This window comes from Chrysemys picta, chromosome 10 (assembly GCF_011386835.1).
Source record: "Chrysemys picta bellii isolate R12L10 chromosome 10, ASM1138683v2, whole genome shotgun sequence".
Classification (NCBI taxonomy): domain Eukaryota; kingdom Metazoa; phylum Chordata; order Testudines; family Emydidae; genus Chrysemys; species Chrysemys picta.
This window is the reverse complement of record NC_088800.1, coordinates 35,042,395-35,063,607: the sequence shown is the minus strand read 5'-3', so window position 1 is coordinate 35,063,607 and position 21,213 is coordinate 35,042,395. Positions and strand designations below refer to the sequence as shown.

Below are 21,213 nucleotides of genomic sequence, written 5' to 3'. Positions count from 1 at the left end.
ATTGAATCTATCTCCCCTTGTAAGTATTCTCACACTTCTTATCAAACTGTCTGTACTGGGCTAGCTTGATTATCACTTCAAAAGTTTTTTTTCTCTTAATTAATTGGCCTCTCAGAGTTGGTAAGACAACTCCCACCTGTTTATGCTCTCTGTATGTGTGTATATATATCTCCTCAATATATGTTCCATTCTCTATGCATCCGAAGAAGTGGGCTGTAGTCCACGAAAGCTTATGCTCTAATAAATTTGTTAGTCTCTAAGGTGCCACAAGTACTCCTGTTCTTCTTTTTGCGGATACAGACTAACACGGCTGCTACTCTGAAACTTGCCTAAGGAGGTTGTAGAATCTCTGTCACTGGAGATTTTTAAGAGCAGGTTAGACAAACACCTGTCAGGGATAGTCTAGATAATACTTAGTCCTGCCTTGAGTGCAGGGGACTGGACTAGAAGACCTCTCGAGGTCCCTTCCAGTCCTATGATTCTCTGATTTTTAGCTTCAGCCAAAAGCAATACTTACTACGTTTGATCTCATTTCATCAGGAACTAAGTGAATTCTGAAGAGTTGAATTTACCTGAGCACAAACTGTTGTAAGATTTTCTCCAAAAGGCTCGATTTCTGAAGTCTGGTAATAGCCTATCAGCTGTGCAAGGCTTTCATGGGTACAGGTATCCCCTGATACTACATAATGTCCATTCCGTAGGTGATTAATGACGAAATGCCGACATCGATCTTTTCCTCTGCAATTGAAATACGTAGTTTAGACTTAAATAGCAAGCACAACACACAGGCTGAGAAAACTTCTGTTTTTGCACTCATGGTTCAGGTTTGCAAAACCAAAACCTATGGGTGTTTGGAACCAGCTTCCATTTTATTTGAAACACTAAAAGAAGAGATTTTGAATGAAAGGGTCTGATTTGGCCTATTGTTGCATGGACAGCCTTAATTCTGGAATGTCCTAACTTTTGGATGCTTGACTTTTTCAACCTTAATATTCTTTTAGTGTAATTTTTAAATGTAATCTCCTACATTTAAAAAATCTGAAAAAAATTGAAATTCCATCATGTGGAACCGTATTGACTTCAAATTGGGTCCTCAGCAAGATTGTAACTGGTAGCATTAGTAGGCTGTTATCCTCCATGTGGACCAGCCACTAATAAGGGATGAGAAACATACTCTGGCAGTGGATTTCACAGATACTTGCTGACCGTGGAGGAATGGTGAGATCCAGGAATAAATGGGCTCCATTCCAGGCCCTGGAGGGGAATGGGCTGTAGTGGACAGACCTTCTGTCCCAGTGCCTCTGTTTCTGTTCCCCTTTGCTCCTATCCACCCCTAATCCCAGCTCCTGCCCTGTCCCCCTCTGCTCCGATCCACAACACCCAGTCCCGACTCCTCCCCTCCTTCCCCCTCTGCTCTTATCCATCATGCCCGATCTTGGTTCCTGCCTTCCTTCTCCTTCTCTACTCCTATCCAGCCCTCTGGCTCCTGCCCACCTCCCGCTCTACTCCTATCCAATCCAGTACAGTCAGGCCATTTCTCCTTCTCACTGCCTGGGCACCACTTTGGGAAGCATTGTGAGCCCAGGAGAGGCAGTCTCCCTGCTCTCAGTTCTAGTGCCTGGGGCCACTGTGGCTGCAGGAATGCAGGAGTGGCTGTTGCAGGGAAAGACCAGCTCAGACCCTGAAGCCCTGGGATGAAACATGCTCAGTGCAGGCAGAATCTTTGAAGAATTTAGTGGTCATGTGCAAATTGAGATGTTTCAAAGGCTTTTTACATGGTGAAAATGTGGTTGTTTTTTCCCACAGGAGCAACTAATGACAGATTTCTGGCACCATCTCACACATCACCTCTGAATCTGATCCCATGAAGTTAGGGTGACCAGATCACAAGAGTGAAATATCAGGACACATTGGGCGAGCGGGAGGGAGGGGACAACAACGACAGACACAGGTGCACAGAGCCATGAGAGGGAGCCCTAGAAAGCTGCGAGAGGGGGCCCTAGGAAGCTGTGAGAGAGGTTGTACAGCCCCTGCTACAGCCCGCACCACAAGCCACAGGGCAAGGACACCTATTGAATTCAATGAGAATTTTGCATGTGAATTGATGTACCTAGTTCTGAGATTATAAAGCCATAAGGGATCCGGTGATCACCTGGTCTCACCGCCTGTATAGCACAGACATAGAACTTTCCCAAAATAATTCCTAGAGGATAGCTTTTAGAAAAAGCTTTTAGAAAAACACCATGACCCTTAGTATATTGTTAATCGTTAATTACTCTCACCATTGAAAAGGTATGCCTTCTATCCAGTCTGAATTTGTCTAACTGCAACTTCCAACCATTGGCTCATGCTCTACCTTTCTCTGCTAGACTGAAGTGCCCATTATTAACTATTTGTTCCCCATGTAGATACTTACAGTCTATAACCAAGTCACTTAACCTTTTTGTTAAGCTAAATAGATTGAGGTCCTTGAGTCGATCACTATAAGGCATGTTTTATAATCCTTTAATCAGTCTTGTGACTCTTCTCTGAACACTCTCCAATTTATCAATATCCTTCTTAAATTGTGCACACCAGAACTGGACACAGTATTCCACCAGTGGTTGCACCAGTGCCAAATACAGAGATAAAATAACCTCTCTACTCCTGCTTGAGATTCCCCTATTTAGGCATCTGGTCACCCTATTTCTGTATGCATTTCCCCAGGTTTTTTTGTAAAAATCAAAACTGAACTGCCCCAGAAATTCTGTCATGTGGAATCATCGTGAAACTCGCATGGCTCCAACCTTGCCGATGAACCTTTAGATCCACTGCACAGACTTCTGCCACTTGAGCTAATGGAGTAAGTGATGGCAGAGGCAGTAGGTTGTCATCCTATATGTGATAGATCAGCTCTATAGGGGGATAAGACACTTTTTTTGCCACTGGGTTTCACAGATATCTGCTGACAGAAGAGGAACTGTGAAACTCAGGAATCCTGGGTCTATTCCAGGCTCCTGAATGGAGTGGTCTCTAGTAGTCAAAGATGCTTCTTCCCCGTCCCCTCCAGTCTATGTCTATCCTATTGCTGTCTAACCTGCCCCAGCTCCACATCTGATTTCAACTGCCCCCCACTACTGCTCTGGATTCCTTGTCCCAGTTTCCTGGTCCTGTCTCACTCTCCTCTCTCCCCGCCCCCATCCCTCAGATGGGATGTTCGTTCCAGACTGGCAAAATTATAAGGCTTCCCAACATTTCAACACTTCCAATTTTAAATTTTCGGTTGCTTAACTATAGGCTAGCTCTGCCTACAACAAAGCATATTCAGAACCTCTAATTAAAGGGATTATAAGTGTAGCAACCTCCATCATAGCTAGTCACCAAAGACTGAACCTGAGCCATCCAGACTTAAAAGCATGAGCATCTACTACTTGAGTTCAAGATATAACTCCCTTAGCTGGTAGCTATACAGTTATCCTCTAAAATCCACCAGAGGAGGGCACAAAACACATGTTGGACAGTGAATTACAAAAGTAGAAAATATTATTTGACCTGCAATACATTTCACAATGAACGTCAGTGGGGGATAAACTGGGAGTTTAAGAATATTTGGAAAACAATTTTAGAATAACATTCAGTGTTGTGGTTTACAAGAAAAAAAACCTGTTAAAACTCATAACTTAGCAGCATTCAGTGTTTGAAAAAAAAAAAACTTCTAGGAGCTATGGGATACAAGTTAAGAATGTTGAAACAGGAAGATGTTATGCTTAGTTACCACTTGGGCAAGGTGGCGTGCTATGTAATACTTGCAAGATTTCACTGTAATGTTTTACAATATATAGCAGCGCGATGCTGATTCCATTGATATTGTTGAGCAGGGTCTGGAGGAGATGAGACAGAGGGGAGCAGGACTGGAATGGGGGGAAGTTGAGGGGGTGGGACAGCAGGGGGAGCGATGGGGGTGGGATGACGGGAGAGGCTGAAGAAGAGATTTGGGGTAGGGCAAGGCTGAGGGCAGTGGGTTGGGGGGGAGCAGGGGGACTGTGGGGGAGGCTGTTGGAACAGGGGCAGGGACTGAGGGCAGTGGGTTCGGGGTGGGAGGTACAGGGGGGACTGCGGGGGAGGCTGAGGGAACAGGGTCAGGGTGGGAGCTGAAGGCAGTGGGTTGGGTCTACACTGGCACCTCTCAGCATTGCTGTGCCGGGCGGCAGACCTGCACCAGCGCTACCCTGGCGATGGAAGAGTCCTCAGTGGAAATGCAGACTTTATGACACAGATCCTCCTTATCACTTCAAACCTGGTGCTGCTCTGGTCAGTTGCTAGGCTCTTGTCACTTTCAAACCCATGCAGGGTATCTGGCTCTTTTTCAGTTCTCAGGTTAAGAAAAGCGTTTGCATTTTGTGAGGCATTCACTTTCCTACTTGACAAACTGTCTGCCTGACACATTGCTCCCAGGGCATTCATCTTTATTCATTATTGGCAGGTCCATCAGATTAACGAGCAACACAGAGGGAAGCAACACAATGGTGTCAAGGATTTTTAATTTTTCAAACCACTTTGGCCTCAACAGGGATAACAGCAAATCTGGACAGAGCAGATGGGTGTCAGGATGGGTTTGCGTATTTATTTATTTATTTAAGTGAAAATGTTTGGATCTGAGCAAAGGCTACAAACTTCCCTCTGGAAATCTCTGCTGAGCTTTTGCCCCAAGGGCTAACGACAGCCTGGAATCCGGGACAGATTTCCACATGCAGGGTGAGATGATCGGGGGCGGGGGGAGGGGGGGAATACCTACCCTCCCTGAGTTACGAATCAGCCTGGAGCATCTGACAGGGCTCCCGCTGTCAGCCCTGCCGGGGTAGAGCTCCATTTAGGGAGATTAGCAGGAAGGGCTCCTGCACCCTGAGTTACATGTCAGCCCAGGCGCCACCTGCCCCAAGCCTGCCAGCATGCAGCCAGTCACTCCTCTACCCGCACTAGCCCCACCCACACTAACTGCCCACAGCCCCCCAGAGTTTCATAGTCCGGTCAAAAGCCTCTGGCAGTTTGGATTTGGCCCATGGTCCACCTATTGTCTACCTCCTAGTCACTCTGGCTCCTTCCTAGGGTAGGGTCGGGTCGAGGGGAGGAGGGCGGGGTCAGGGGCACTCTCTGCCCGGCGCCCGCTGCCCGCTGCCGGAGTCTACAAGCCCCGCCCCGCTGCAGCACACAGGGGAGCGAGACCTCCTCGCTGCCTCTCTGTGTGCCTGGGACAGGGGCAGGGCTGCGCTCTGCCGGCTGGGTGGCGGTCCCCGTGGGCTGGCGCCGCTGTGCCGGGAGCTCAGCTGCGCGCTGCCCCAGGGCCCAGGGAGGAAAGGTGAGTGGCGCCGGCGGCACCGGCTTGCCGTGGTCCCCCTCATATAGGGTGACCAGACGTCCCGACCAATGTAAGGTCAGGATGTGGGACAAGTCCCCTAAAATCGGGACTGTCCCGATAATATCGGGACATCTGGTCACCCTACATGAACTTGACTGAAAATCTATTTCATCAGCAGCAAACCTAGGAAAAAACCATCACCAGTGACCAGCTATTGAGCTAAGTACCAACACCTTTTGGTAAACAGCAGTATGAGGTTTAACACCAACCTGTTAGCTGAAAAGCAGCGTGAATTCATGGTGAGTCTAATGAGGAAGAGGAGGTGTTGTCTGAGTTCTGAGGTAGGGTGTCAGTGTGAGAAAAGGAAAGGAGAAACTCCCATGACGTGCTGGTTGAAGCGTAAAACAGTTTTGCATTTGACCACAAAGAGTCATGCTGCTGCTACTGCACACACAATATCTAACAACTACAAAGGCCAGCAGAAGTGTTTTGCATGTGCCTCTCCCCATGTCCTATACTGATCAGATTGCAGATCCTCTCTGATAATTGGGTTTCATGATCCCTTCTTTACTAGAATGATCAATTTAAAATAGGCCTTTCTTATTTAGTCCTATATAGGGCCCAGTCTCGAAATCTCTACTTATTTAATGGGGTGAGAACTCCAGGACTGGACTCTTAGTGAATAAAAAAATCCAAAAGATAAAATCATTACCATAGGCTTTGGTAATATATTTCTTCTTGGTTTCCCAATAGCTGTAAATATGACACTTCGTGCCATTGTGTAGATTACTGACCTCTTTATTCTTTTGGGATATTTAGCTAGGGGAGAAAGTGTAAGAGAGATTCTCATTCCTCATGCCTCAAGGCATAAACTAATCACCTGAGCAGGTCAGGAAGCAAACTCAAAGGTGTAAAGGGTGCATGAATCAAAGTATGTAAAAAGAAGAGCAAATTACAAATGGTGACATTTCTCAACTAAATGGCAGCAGCTTTCTGTTCCGTGTAAAGTTCAGTCTTACCTATATGACAGAATGTAACCAATTGTTCTGTCACTTAATCTGATAAGAAAACAGCCAACATCTTTGTCTTTAAGCAGCTCTTCACTCTGCCTGTAGAAAGAGAGTGAATTACAATGAATTTCAAGTTTCAGAGTGGTAGCCGTGTTACTCTGTATCCGCAAAAACAACGAGGAGTTCTTGTGGCACCTTAGAGACTAACAAATTTATTTGGGCATAAGCTTTCATGAGCTAAAACCCACTTCATCAGATGAATGGAGTGAAAAATACAGTAAGCAGAATATATATTATAGCACATGAAAAGATGGGAGTTGCCTTACCAAGTGGGGGGGTCAGTGCTAACGAGCCAATTCAATTAAGGTGGAAGTAGCCTGCTATGGGGTACCCGCATGGTCCCACAGTATGCCAACATTTTTATGGCTGACTTATAACAACGCTTCCTCAGCTCTTGTTACCCTAGCGCCCCTACTCTATTTGCACTACATTGATGACATCTTCATCATCTGGACACATGGGAAGGAGGCCCTTGAGGAATTCCACTAGGATTTCAACAATTTACACCCTACCATCAACCTTAGCTTGGACCAGTCCACACAAGAGATCCACTTCCTGGACATTACAGTGCAAATAAGCGATGGTCACATAAACACCACCCTATACTGGAAACCTACTGACTGCTATACTTACCTACATGCCTCCAGCTTTCATCCAGACCACATCACACGATCCATTGTCTACAGCCAAGCTCTAAGATACAACTGCATTTGCTCCAATCCCTCAGACAGAGACAAACACCTACAGGATATTTATCAAGCATTCTTAAAACTACAATACCCACCTGGTGAAGTGAAGAAACAGATTTACAGAACCAGAAGGGTACCTAGAAGTCACCTACTATAAGACAGGCCCAACAAAGAAAGTAACACTAGCCATCACCTACAGCCCGCAACTAAAACCTCTCCAGCGCATCATCAAGGATCTACAACCTATCCTGAAGGATGATCCCTCACTTTCACAGACCTTGGGAGACAGGCCAGTCCTCACTTACAGACAGCCCCCCCATACTGAACCAAATACTCACCAGCAACTACACACCACACAACAAAAACACTGACCCAGGAACCAATCCCTGCAACAAACCCTGTTGCCAGCTCTGTCTGCATATCTATTCAAGGGACACCATCATAGGACCTAATCACATCAGCCACACCATCAAGGGCTCATTCACCTGCACATCTACTAATATGATATACGCCATCATGTGCCAGCAATGCCCCTCTACCATGTACATTGGCCAAATTGGACAGTCTCCACGCAAAAGAATAAATGGACACAAATCAGACATCAAGAATTGTAACATTCAAAAACCCATAGGGGAACACTTCAATCTCCCTGAACACTTCACTCCACTCAGTAACAGACTTGAAAGTGGCAATTCTTCAACAAAAAAACTTCAAAAACAGACTTCAACAAGAAACTGCAGAACTGGAATTAATTTGTAAACTGGACATCATCAAATTAGGCCTGAATAAAGACTGGGAGTGGATGGGGCACTACAAAAATTAATTTTCCCTCTGCTGATACTCACACCTTCTTGTCAACTGTTGAGAATAGGCCACTTCCACCTTAATTGAATTGGTTCGTTAGCACTGACCCCCACTTGGTAAGGCAACTCCCATCTTCTCATGTGCTATAATATATATTCTGCTTGCTGTATTTTTCACTCCATGCATTTGATGAAGTGGGGTTTAGCCCACAGAAGCTTATGCCCAAATAAATTTGTTAGTCTCTAACGTGCCACATTGTTGGTTTTTTTAAATGAATTTCAAGTTAGTATCCAGGTCTATCAAGGTAGTACACTAAAATTCCTAGTGACTCCTATGGACACAAAATGCACTGTATTGCCATACTAAATACACTTCAACAAGTCAATGGACATTACAGTTATTTCCAGACGGAAAAGCACTTCTCATACCACCACCACCAAACAAAAACATTCATTTTTAAAGTTTCTGGTCAGAAAAATTAAGATGGATTAAAATTATGTGAATTATCATAGATCGTCATAATCAATTTCTAAAACTGACACCTGGATGACTAAAGAATGTACAATGCATTACAAGCTGATGCAAAACTGCATTCAGGCATTCTCACCTCTCCAGAACACATGTCAAACACCAACATGTAGGTGATGAAACAGTGACATCGTTTAAAACCTGCTTTCTCTGCATATGAATGCCATCCTGTTAAACACTTCTCACTAGAAGAGCAATGACTTTAAAGTAAGCAGAGGTTGGTGGGTTGTTGGTTTTTTGCAAAGTAAGCTGAAACCTAGTCTGAAATATGAGAGGATTTGTGAAGACAGAGGCACTTGACAAGCATATTTATTTAATCTACTTTATGCTATACTGTAAGGTATAGACGGTCTTACTTTCTTGTAATGAATCCATAGAACCACTCAGGTAAAATACCATTCTGTAATATAAGAGGAACCTGCGTCTCCATAAACCACTTCAATGCTAGCTCTTTTAGCATCTCAAAGGACTGGTTTTCGGTTGCTGGGTTAATTTCCCTTCCTAAGAGTACTTGCTGCTGTTTATTCTCCATGCTGTCTTGAGGTTGAATCTGATGCATTTGAAGGGAGAAAAAAGAGAGCAATGCTACTTGTAAACCTCCACTGCTGTCTTTATTATGGGGAATATGAGATCTCATTTGCTTATTGTACTCTTCCCTGTGGCTCATTAATCAGATAATAACATATGCTCAATGCTGTCATTGTTATCTGGCTGTCATCTGGTGCTTTTCTCTTGTGCAAGGACTTTAAGGCAAAATCTTCCTCTCTGATCCATATGATAGAATTTGATCCCAATATTCAATATTTCTCTGTATACTGGAACAAAACTGATATCAGTGCAAGCTTTGGGTATGTAACAGGGAGCAGCAAATTATTATTTGTATTGCAGTAGCACCAATCTAGATATACCACAGGTCTGACGTGAAAAATTTTCCCTTACACTTTTACAAAAAAGTGTTTTGTCTTTTGAGTGGATTAAGTAAGCCTTGTTAAATATTGGAACTTCTAAACCATAGTCACTGAGGAACCTACTTTATTACAATTTTAGCCATATTGTAAAGGAATGTAAACATCTAAACGGCTCCAAACAATTTTTTAAAAATCTTTTATGTAATATGTTAGTAAAGAAGATCTAGCAGAAAGCATGATCCAGATTAACATAGATATTAACTCTGTTAGATGGAGACCTATATAATTACACATAGATATACTGATGGGTTTAAAAACAGCAATAAGAAAAAAAATACACAGGAAACCAGTCCACACTGGTTGAATGCTGCAAGAATGCTAGTTTAAATTCTAAACATTTCTACCACGTGCGTATATTATCTCTTTATTATTTGCTCTTTACAAATATATTTTTGTTTCACAAATGTGTGGGGAGTTGCTGTTCCTTACACAAATACCCATATTCATTACATTGTATCTACTCACCTCTTTTATAAAAGTGGGTTGGTGTATAGATTTGGGCAGTCAATTATTTTTTGTCAAGCTCCAGATTTTTCGGTCAAGGTCTGGATTCCAGAGAAACATTTTTAACACCACAAGTGCCCCTGTTTAATGAACACATATGATGCTGTGTAATATACCCAGGGCCTATTGCAGAGGTAGACAATAGGTGGACCGTGGGCCAAATCCAAACTGTCAGAGGCTTTTGACCGGACCATGAAACTCTGGGGGGCTGTGGGCAGTTAGTGTGGGTGGGGCTAGTGCGGGTAGAGGAGTGACTGGCTGCATGCTGGCAGGCTTGGGGCAGGTGGCGCCTGGGCTGACATGTAACTCAGGGTGCAGGTGCCCCTCCCGCTACTCTCCCTAAATGGAGCTCTACCCCTGCAGGGCTGACAGCGGGAGCCCTGGCAGATGCTCCAGGCTGATTTGTAACACAGGGAGGGCAGGTATTCCCCCACCATCTCTAAATAGAGCCCCGCCAGGTATGCCGGGGGCACTGGAGCTTGGGGCTTCATTCCCACAGGAGGCGCTGTGCTCCAGGCTTCAGCCGAAGCTCCCAGCTGAAACCCCAACCTCCAGCACACCTGAGAAGGGCTGAAGCCCCAAGCCCTAGCATTCCAGGCGAAGCTGAAGCCTGGAGTCCCAGCACAAGTCCCAGCGGGGCTGAAGCCCTGAGTTCTGCTAGGCCTCCTGTGGGGCTGAAGCCCCGGGTTCTGGCATGCCCTGCAGTCCACTGAAAAGCCATCACAAGATATGAAGGATGCCAACATCATAATGCTGTACAAAAACAAAGGAGATTGGAGTGACTGCAACAAATACAGAGGAATTTCTCTCCTTAATGTTGTGGGCAAGGCATTTGCACAGGTAATTCTCAAAAGACTGAAAGTTCTGGCTGAATATGAATATTCAGAGAGTCAGTGCTACTTCCGTGCCAATAGATCACTTATCAAGATGGTCTTCAAACTAAGGCAATTGCAAGAAAAGTGTCAAGAACAAGGAAAATTTCTCTGTATGGCCTTCATAGATATCAAAGGCTTTTGACCTGGTCAGCAGAAAGGGACTTTTCCAGTTGCTAGAGAGAACTGGCTGCCCCTCAAAGTCCTCCTCAGTCTGATTCAATCCTTCCATGATGGCATAAAGGCTACAATCCAGTAAGATGGTGATCAATCTGACGGCTCTAAAATCTGCAGCGGTGTCAAACAGGGATGTGTTTTGGCACCAGCACTCTTTGTGTATTCTTCTTTCTGCTGCTTCATCACACTTTCTCATTTAGCACTGAAGTTGTACATTTATGTGCAAGATCAGATGGAAAACTCTTCAACATTGCATGTCTAAGAGCAAAAAGTAAAGTCAAACACTTGCTGTTAAGAGAACTTCTTTTTGCTCACAGCACAGTGCTTGTCAGAGCAGCTCCAGAAACTTTGCAATAGCTTTGTGATAGTTGTTGATGAATTTGGGCTAATCATCAGTCTAAAGAAGACAACAATCATGGCACAAGATGTATCATCTGCACCAGAAGTTTCAGTAGCACAACTTCTGCTATTTACGATCAACTGTATTGCATACCTTATCTCTAGATGACTAGCATAATTCTCACATTGGAAAGGAAGCTAACATATGAATTTAAGAACTGCCATGCTGGGTCAGACCAAAGGTCCATCTAGCCCAGTAGCCTGTCTTCTGACAGTGGCCAATGCCTGGTGTTCCACAGGGATGAACAGAACAAGTAATCATCAAGGGATCCATCCCCCATCGTCCACTCCTAGCATCTGGCAAACAGAGGCTAGGGACACCCTCCCACCCATCCTGGCTAATAGCTACCGCATTCAGCCAAGCATGTATGGGATAACAGGAAACTGACACTGAATCCCAAGATACAGGTCTACCACATGTGTATTGTGAGCATGCTACTGTATAGTGGCAAGACCTGGACCACTTACAGCAGGTAGGAGAGAAGGCTAAACATCTTCCATACCCTTGGTCTTCCTCATTTTAAATATCAAGTGGGAAACCAAAGTTCCTGACATCAAAGTATCTGAGAAAGAAAAGATGCCAAGTCTAATCACTCTTCTCAAACACGTCTCTGTAGGCTTGGTCACCTGCACCAGATGGACAATGGATGCATTCCAAAGGATCTCCTGTATGGAGAACTAGCGGATGCTCCAAGGCCGCTGTGCCAACCAAGGCTCAATGTCCTTGACATTTGGAAGAGGAATTTTAAAACTTTAAAGCTGGTACTGCAAGCTTGGAAGATGCAGCTAGCAACAGGCTACACTGCAGGGCTGCGCTGCACCAGGGAGTCAAAGAGGCTGAAGAGAGGTGGTTGACAGAGAGGAGAGTGAAGAGGAAAGTGCAGCAGGCCTCAAGCACCAATAGTGTGCTGGCTTCATTCTCCGGCCCTGCTCTTTACAACAGCACTATCTGTGGCAATGACCGTCATTCAAGAATTGGATATTTTTATCCACTCACGATGCTGCAGCATGACATGCAGTAATAGAACTGCTTTGATGCTTACACCATCACCTTTCAAGACAGACATTTGCCTGTGAGGTACACATAATTTATCTAAACCAGTTTCAATAAAATGAATCCGCAACCTCAAACAGCATCTCCCACTCCTAGTCCCAGTCACTTGCCCCATCAGACCTTCCTTGGCCCTGGGAAGGTCTTGCAGCATGTCCTAAAGGTAACTGAGTGAGGACTCTTAAAGGGAAGGAAGCAGATTCCAGAACCAAATACCATCTTACCAAGAATGTCCTATCACTAGACCCTCTAGTTTATACCTAGAGGGGGGAGAAAGTGAAAGCACTTCACCTGGCCGCAGCTGCTGCAGCATCCCCCAGGGGGAGAGGCAAACTATCTGGGGCTTGACTTCTCCCAAGAAGGGAAGTTAGGGTGAAAGAGGTAGCTGTGAGAGCTCACATAAAAATGAGCCTTAAGATTATGATGGCCCATTTAGGGAGAGCAGAGCGACAAGATTCAGAAAAGCCAGTGTGTACACTTTTCATGTGAGATATGTTAGTGAGCCAGTCATCCAAACAACTATAGATATGGGCTTCCTGCCTCTGCAGGTGTAATGCCATCCTCTTGCTGGCTAATATGGCATCCTGGTGACAAGCATAGCATTGGTATAAACAGCATATGTTCCTGACATTTTGCTTCCAGAATGCATGGTCTTCTAGTTGGAGCAGCTCTGTTAATTTAACCTACATGTATAATATTCTCACTTGCATAGAAAGGGGCTAATGCTTGCAGTGTTTTCCCTCTTGCTATGTTAGGGCCAGCAGCAGCCTGGATTGGGCCCAGCACATCATTTTTACAGAAGGCTGACTCCTCCAGAATAGTCAGTGTGGAGTTAAACAGTGACATTTATCCATTTGCTTGAATAAACCCCTACTTGGTTTTAATTTTGAAACAACGTAAACTAATAAAGTGAGTTGCATTTGCTCTTGGGAGGGGTAAACACTTAGAACAGAGGCTCCTGTGCATTCATGTGAGCTGCTTTTCAGAACTATATGGCGCATCCTGATGTTCTGTCCACGTCAAATAGCCGTTTCCCATTTCAGACTGTCTGTCAGTATTTCACTTCCACGTTGTGGAAGTAAAATGTTATAAAAGACAGCATCTTAAAAACCTGTCTAAATACATATCTAACTAAGAAATTAGATTGAGCTGATCTGTTCTCCTTCACTACTAATCACAGTAGGGGCTTTAAATATGTATCTACTTAAGTCATTGTTGAGTTACAAGGAATCTCACAAAACCAGGTGACTGGGCAACAAAATGGCAGATGAAATTCTGTGTCGATAAGTGCAAAGTAATGCACGTTGGAAAACATAATCCCAACTATACATACAAAATGTGCTCTAAATTAGCTGTTACAACTCAAGAAAGAGATCTTGGAGTCATTGTGGATAGTGCTCTGAAAACATCTGCTCAATGTGACTGGCAGTCAAAAAAGCGAACAGAATGTTAGCAACCATTAGGAAAGGGATAGATAAGATAGAAAATATCATAATGCTGCTATATAAATCCATGGCATGCCCACACCTTGAATACTGCATGCAGTTCTGTTCTCCTCATATTAAAAAAAGATATATTAGAACTGGAAAAGGTACAGAGAATAGCAACAAAAATTATTAGGGGATGGAACAGCTTTCTTATAAGGCGAGATTAAAAAGGCTGGGATTGTTCATCTTAGAAAAGAGACGACTAAGGAGGGATATGATAGAGGTCTATAACATCATGAATTACATGGAGACAGTGAATAGGAAAAACAGAGGTCACCCAATGAAATGAATGGGCAGCAGGTTTAAAACAAACATAAAGAAGTACTTCTTCACACAATGCACAGTTAACCTGTGGAACTCATTGTAAGGTGATGTTGTGAAGGCCAAAAGTATAATTGGGTTAAAAAATACTTTAGATAAAGTCATGGAAGATAGGTCCATCAATGACTATTAGCCAAGATGGTCAGGGATGCAACCCCATGCTTTAGGTATCCCAAAACCACTGACTGCCAGAAGCTGGGGCTGGTTGACAGGGAGGGATCACTCAATAATTGCCGTGTTCTGTTCACTCCTTCTGAAGCATCTGGTGCTGGCCACTGTTGGGACACAGGTTACTGGACTAGATGGACCAGTGTTCTGACCCAGTATGCCCATTTTTATGTAGGAACTGAACAGGCTGGTCTTTCAATATTCCATTCCCTTAGGTAAATAAAAACGTTTTTTAAAACCTTTGACAAGAGGACATTTTATCTTTTCTTTGTATAAGTGGAAAGAAATAATATTCCCATTTGACTAGAGCCTTTTACACTTTGCATAAGGGAACAAACGCTTTTGTTCATTCATTTGCAAACTGTTAAAAATAGGAATGTCAAACTGGTAGGTGTTCATTTTTCACAGAAATGCAAATTATCTGGACTCTATGTTTAAAGCTAATGTCATTAGCTCTTTCATCATCACATGCTTTCCTGCAGTTTTAAGTTTAAAAACTTGCCAAATTTATAAAAGTGCCACTGATCTTTGGATGCCAAACTTGAGCTATCTGGGACTGATTGATTAGGTGCAGAGTACCCACAATCCCAGATGAAGTCACTGGGAGCTATGGGTGCTCAGCACCTCTGAAAATCAAGCCTGAAGTGTCTTAACTTGTGCATCCAAAAACAGAGACAACTGATAGTGCACACAGCTTTTGAGAATTTTGGCCTTAACACTGTATGTGTCTCTTCCAGGATGCCTTTTATTATTGTTCCCTAATACATAATGCAGATTGCTGCATGGAACAGAGCTCTGAGACTTTACATTGCTTTATGCAATGCTATACAGCAGGACTAGTTATTCTGTCCCTTTGCCTACTGCCAAGCCCCAAATAAGATCTTCCCTAGGAACACAAGGGGCAAATTTATCTAGAGTTTATATCAGCCTCTGCCAGCATAGATCCATGCCTGGGGTCCTCAGAACAGAAAATCCACTGGGGAAGAGGTTACAAAGCAGCTGCAACTTCTCCTTCACTCTGTACAGCCTGGATTAAAAGGGGCTGACTCAGCACAGAGCAACATCAGGATCTGTTGTTTTAGTGTAGAGCTCTAATCCACCTTTGCACATCACCCCCTAACTGTGCTCTGTACAGTTCAGTCTCAGCCCAGGGTCTTGCCCATGTTTCTGCCAGAACTCTAGAAATGAGGCAGCTCTACAAATCAACAGGTATGAACCCTCCAACAAGCCTGGAGGACAGTTGACCATATAAACACTTGCATAGGGTCTGATTCTGCCCTGCGCCATGCATAGTCATTAATATCTGTGCAAAGTGGGTGTGAAACGCTACAAGGGCAATTTGGGAGCACATTTACACCTATTCTGCACAGGTACAAAGGACTATATTAGGGGCAGGGCAGTAGTGAATCAGGCCCATAATCTCCTGTGACTCCAACTAAAAGTTCTTGGGAGCAGGGCCCAATCTTATTCCTAGTGAAACTATTGGGGATGAGAATCTGTGCTGGGGTTTTAAGAGCTGCAGCAAAGAATTCACACCCCATTGGGAGGAGTGGATAAGGTGACTTTACCTGCCTGCCTTTGCACCCCCCGCAAACCTGGGCGATCTGGAGGCCAGAGCAGCCCTGACTGTAAACCATCAAAGGGGCTTTACATAGTTGCAGTTACAGGAGCCTCCCTGGAGCTATCCTATGGGTCAAAACACTGCCCAGAAAACCATAATGCTGCAGTCCTGCTCCAGACACATCTCTCTTGCTCCCAGCCTCACTCCCTCTATGCGAGAGCTTGCAAAGAGGTCCTCTGAGGACAGCCCTTGGCTGTTTTCTGCAGTATCTTCACCAGAGCAATTCTCCCATGGCTGGCTCTACAGATATCAGGGTTCCCTTACACAAAGGGTGTGTGTGTGAAAACCTCACCCTGGTTGTAATGCCACTGCTTTCAGCGGAAAAATGGTTAGATCTCTGTTGTGTTTATGTTTCTTTCATATGGTTACATAATCTAAGCAATCATTGCTTTACTTCAGATTTTTAGGCAGTATTCTCATTCAATCAGCAGGGATTTCTCTGTGAGAGAAACAGTAGAGAGAAGAGCACAGTGCTCCAGTGAAAACAGGTTGCTTTCTAAAGCACTGTAAATTCTTGCTGTCTGTTTTTCACAACTCTTGATTTGGAATGCTGATAAATGAGGTAAAATTTTCTAATCTTTAAATAGTGATTGGCTGAGTAATAATAACAATAATAACTTGATCTCACAGAGTATATATAATCACACCAATGTATCACAGTGTTTTGTTGCCCCTTTTCGACCAGAGTGGCTACTCAAATTTCAGGGCTCTGGGATGTTCCAGATGGGAGTAGAAATTGGTGATAGTCAGGTAGTTCTTTGATGCAGTTTTATTTATTTACCAAGAACGTACAAAGTTCTGTGTCTGAATGCAGATGGAACCAAGAACAAAAGGAGCAGTTTCTTGGCTTACAGTCCGCAAGCCTCTTTAGCCAACAGACCCAAAAGTGCTCTCTAGCTTTTTCCACTATGCTAACAACTACTGCTTGGCTTTCTTCCTTTTTGCCTCTGCCTGCCTGTCTCTTCTCAGTTTCTGGGTGTTCTCTTACATACCCACACCTGGTCACAATTCCACATCGAACCTTCACATTGTGCTAATTTCTAGGCAGACTCTTTTAGGCTTTGGGCTCGTCTACACTTAAAATGCTACAGCTGTGCCACTGTAGCGCTTCAGTGTAGACATTACCTACGCTGACAGGAGGGATTCTCCTGTTGGCACAGGTAATCCACCTTCCCAAGGTGCGGTAGCTAGGTCGACAGAAGAATTCTTACATTGACCTAGTGCTTTACAAATTTTATTAAAGCTAATGTTAAAAAATTATATAATACATAGGTTGAGTAAAGAGTGTCTGAACATCTGGGTATAGTGTTTAGATTATCCACAAATACAAAGTTTGTTTTTAAAAGTCACATGATACATATAGTACATAATCAGCAATAACCCAAATTTAGGTGAATAGATTTAACAATACAGTTTAGATATTAGAATCCGAATACTCGGGTACATCACCCATGAAAAGATGTACAGAGATTTGGTTGTGGAAAGCAAAAATACATGAATGAGTGGAGATTGTCCCTCAGTAATTGAGAATTAAGTAGGTTGTCCATTTAGAAAATACAATCCATGAGGAAAGTATTTCAGTTACTTTCCTGACTGCGCTTCTCATCGGCACTCCAGCTCATCCCTTCTGGTATTGCTGATGTCTGGTGACGTGTTCTATGTAGATGTCCCTCGACCACCTGATGGCATCCAACACCATGAGTTGCTGCATCAACCGAGCGTAGCGTTGACTGATTCTGCATTCTCTCAACACTCGCTCATTACTGGGGTCCCATACACCCAAGGCTCCTACGATCAGCGCATCTGAACCTGGTAACCCTTAGCTCTCAAAGTTTTGGCCAGAGGGGCGTATTTCTTCACCTTTCGAGCTTGGGCATTGTGAAAGGTATGGGTCCTGTTCTCGAAGGGCATGTGACGTCCACCATGATGATCTTCTTCTTGTCCCGGTTGGTGATGATGATGATGTCCGGTCGCAGGCTGTCGGTTCTGGGGATGGCAGCGTTCACGGCAACCTTCCCCATGGGTGGCGGGATGGCTCTGGCCAGGCGATCTTGGATGGCTTTGTGTCACAGTTGCCAGGCTCTGGAATGAGGCTTGCAGCTACACAGGACATGGCGCAGTGTCTCATTGGCATAGCCCCACTTCCTGCATCGCTTGTCCCAATTCCCGTGGTGGACGATTCCGTTCAGCGGGACGCAGTTGAGTTGGGCCCTGTGGATGAACCACCAGTCGGCAAATTGGGTGAAGCTGCCCCCAGGGAGGAAGTGGTTGCTGGCATCCCACTTGCACGTTACCTCAAACGCCTTGCCCTGGTCCGGTTTCCATTTCAGGTTTTCCATGTATTGGTAGCGGACAGCATCCTTCAGGGTCCTCTTCAGCATGGTTCTAGCTCTCGGAGTAATGATAGTGTGATCTGTATTCTTCACCTGTGACACCAGGACTCCCACCTCGTGGTGTTCCTTGCACAACGACAAGTGGCTGCCAATATGCCTCTCCAGTCGTTGCGTAGCGTTGCGGGCACAAGTCCAGAGTGAAGCAAAGTCCCGCCCCTCTCTTCCAAATTCTCCTTCCAGGGAGCCGCTATACTTCCAATACCAGCAACTTGATTTTTCCAGCTGTTGATTCTGAAACCTTTAACCTGATTCTCCATGGCCTTGCACCTTCTGTAGTCATTTACAACAGTGCAAAGTGAGAGTAAAATGCTACCATTCTAATCTGGTAGCATTTTGCACTGGAGTAAATGATTACAAAAAGGTGCAAGGCCACAGAGGATAAGGCCCCTTCTTGCCAGTTCTTCTCTGTTGTTGATCACTTCACTGTGGGTGTGCAGGTCCTATATGGATACTCTGTGCCAGACGGTACTACTTCTGAGAGTTGAAAAAGACCTCACTCCAGCTCTTTTATCTTCCAAGGAATTTTCTAGCGGAATTAAAACAAATCAAGCCATGATATTGTTAATGTAAAAATAAGTGGAATTAAAACAAAAACAAACAAAAACCTTCAGACCTTTATTCACCACAAAGAAACAAAAAGGGCACATACCTATATTTATTTTTTTTTGCAGATCACCTTTAATAACTGTACAGATCATTCATTGTACCTTTACTTCAGTGGGAGTTTGGCCTGTGTAAGGATGAACAATGATTGCAGGATATGGCCCACTGTTATTCCATCTCATAAGGGTTGCAATAGTTGGGCAAAACAGGATGTGATAACCACAAAGCATCAGCCTTCACTTGCCATTTCCTTGTGTTTTCTCATTGCATATCACAAAATTAATGCTATTGTTTGTATCCTAATGCTTTAGAGTGCCTGTCTTTGTTGTGTTGTATAAACATTGATGCTGAGCTAATTTCTAGAATGTGGGTGAAGAGCTCATGTTGAACAATGGTAATGCTTTCCTGTGATTCACAGCTCTTAGGTGACTGCCAGCTCATTGTTGTGTGATACTTGCTGCACAGCTAATAAATGCCTGTCTGTACATTATTTTTCCATTATGAAGAAGTGCTTTTTGCTGAATGGATTTTTCCCAGGTAAACGAAACAATATTTCTTACAAGTTTTGGAAGAAAGACTTGAGTTGCATACAGTAAGTTACTAGAATCTGAGAGATGTTCTCCCTTCAGTGTATTTCTAATCAGGGCTGGCTCCAGGCACCAGCGCCGCAAGCAGGTGCCTGGGGCGGCCAATGGAAAGGGGCGGCACCTCAGTCCCTCTCGGAGGGAAGGACCTGCCGCCGAAGAATGAAGTGGCGACAGTAAAGCTGCCACTGAAGTGCCGCCGATCGTGGCTTTTTTTTTTTTTTTTTTTTTTGCTGCTTGGGAGCCGGCCCTGTTTCTAATCAAATTTGATTCCCACTATCAGAGGAGAAAGTAAGCTGGTATGGTCTGGTACAGCATACCGGCATGAGTCAGTACGCTGTGCTGGACTGGACCGGCTTCTGCGGCGGCGATTTAAAGGGCCCAGGGCTCCAGCTGCTGCGAGGATCCCTGGGCCCTTTAAAGCGCCACCAGAGCTCCCCGGGCTTGGGCGGGGATTTAAAGCACCGGCCACTGTGGGGATTCCTGGGCCCTTTAAATCCCCGCTGGAGCTCCGGCAGCTGGGCTCGGGCGGGGATTTAAAGGGCCCAGAGCTCCGTGGTGGCCGGAGCCCCGGGCCCTTTAATTCGCCCCTGAGCCTCGGGGCTCCCAGCCACCTCTGCAGCTGGGAGCTCCAGGTGATTTAAAGACTCTGGGGCTCCCAGCTGCAGCCGGAGGCCCAGCGCCTTTAAATCTTGAAAGGCCCCACCTCTTCCAGTTGAGGCCACGCCCCCCTGCTCAGGACTCCAACGTACCGGCAAATCCTTTAAGTTACTTTCACCCCTGCCCACTATTACAGTTTATTATTCACAAGAGATCTTTTGAACCATGAGCTGAGCAGCAGTAGCCCAAATCCTGCATCCTCTGGTCCCTCCTTGCATAAAATTCTCATTGATTTCAGTGGGAGTTTTGTCTGAATAACGATTAAAGGGCTTGACCCAGTATACTGTACTGGCAGTGAATAGATCACATTAGTCATCATTATCATCTCTGACTCATCCTCATTTCAGAAAAGTTCTACGTTTACCATCCTCCTCACCTCCATCCCTCTACCCCCAAAAACCCATACCCCATATTATTTGTTAGTACTGAAACAGTATAATTCTCTCAAGGGAAATTGTGTTTTCAACAAGAGCTTTTAAAGACTGAGATCTTAATAAAAGAGATACAGTGTTGTCTTGACTTACCAGACCCAGACAACTTCCCCCACTTGTTAAGGGGAATAAACCCCCAATGCAAACAATGTATTCCCTAATAAACAGCCAGGAGGGCTGGGAGTACAGAGAGAGCATTGTATAGTGCTTTATGGGGAGAGGTGGATAGTTGGCTTTATGCACATATCTCACTTCCAGAAAATGTCAGCAGGCAGCAGTATTGAGACTGGGTAGCTATGTAGCAAATATTTAAATTAACTGATTAATGCCCTTAAAACATTCTAGATAGGCTGTGCCTACTACACTTGCTGTGTGCACTAAATAATAGGCCATAATACCCATTGATTTCAGAGTACTAGGGCAGCAAGACAGGTTCCACAAATGACAAGCAGCATAACAGTTACTTATATTTTAGATGGCACTCCCTAGATAGCTATCCTCACCATTTACAATATTTGCCGTTAGGAATATAATTAGTTGCCCTGTTT

General features: G+C 44.5%; 1 protein-coding gene across 4 annotated transcripts in view; it reads right to left on the bottom strand.

Moving 5' to 3' along the window:
- Window positions 1-21,213, bottom strand: part of SH2D7 (SH2 domain containing 7) — a 47,580-nt gene that overhangs the window by 12,955 nt on the left and 13,412 nt on the right. The window contains exons 4-6 of one of the 4 annotated variants that reach the window (XM_065559550.1): window positions 8,783-8,976; window positions 6,355-6,444; window positions 573-738 (exon numbers count right to left, since the gene is read on the bottom strand). In XM_065559550.1, the coding sequence (XP_065415622.1) occupies window positions 573-738; window positions 6,355-6,444; window positions 8,783-8,958 (432 nt within the window). In that variant the 5' untranslated portion in view covers window positions 8,959-8,976. Of the gene's footprint in view, window positions 1-572; window positions 739-6,354; window positions 6,445-8,505; window positions 8,687-8,782; window positions 9,201-21,213 lie in introns of those variants that run through there. The other 3 variants (XM_065559549.1, XM_065559551.1, XM_065559552.1) reach the window with 3 other exon arrangements.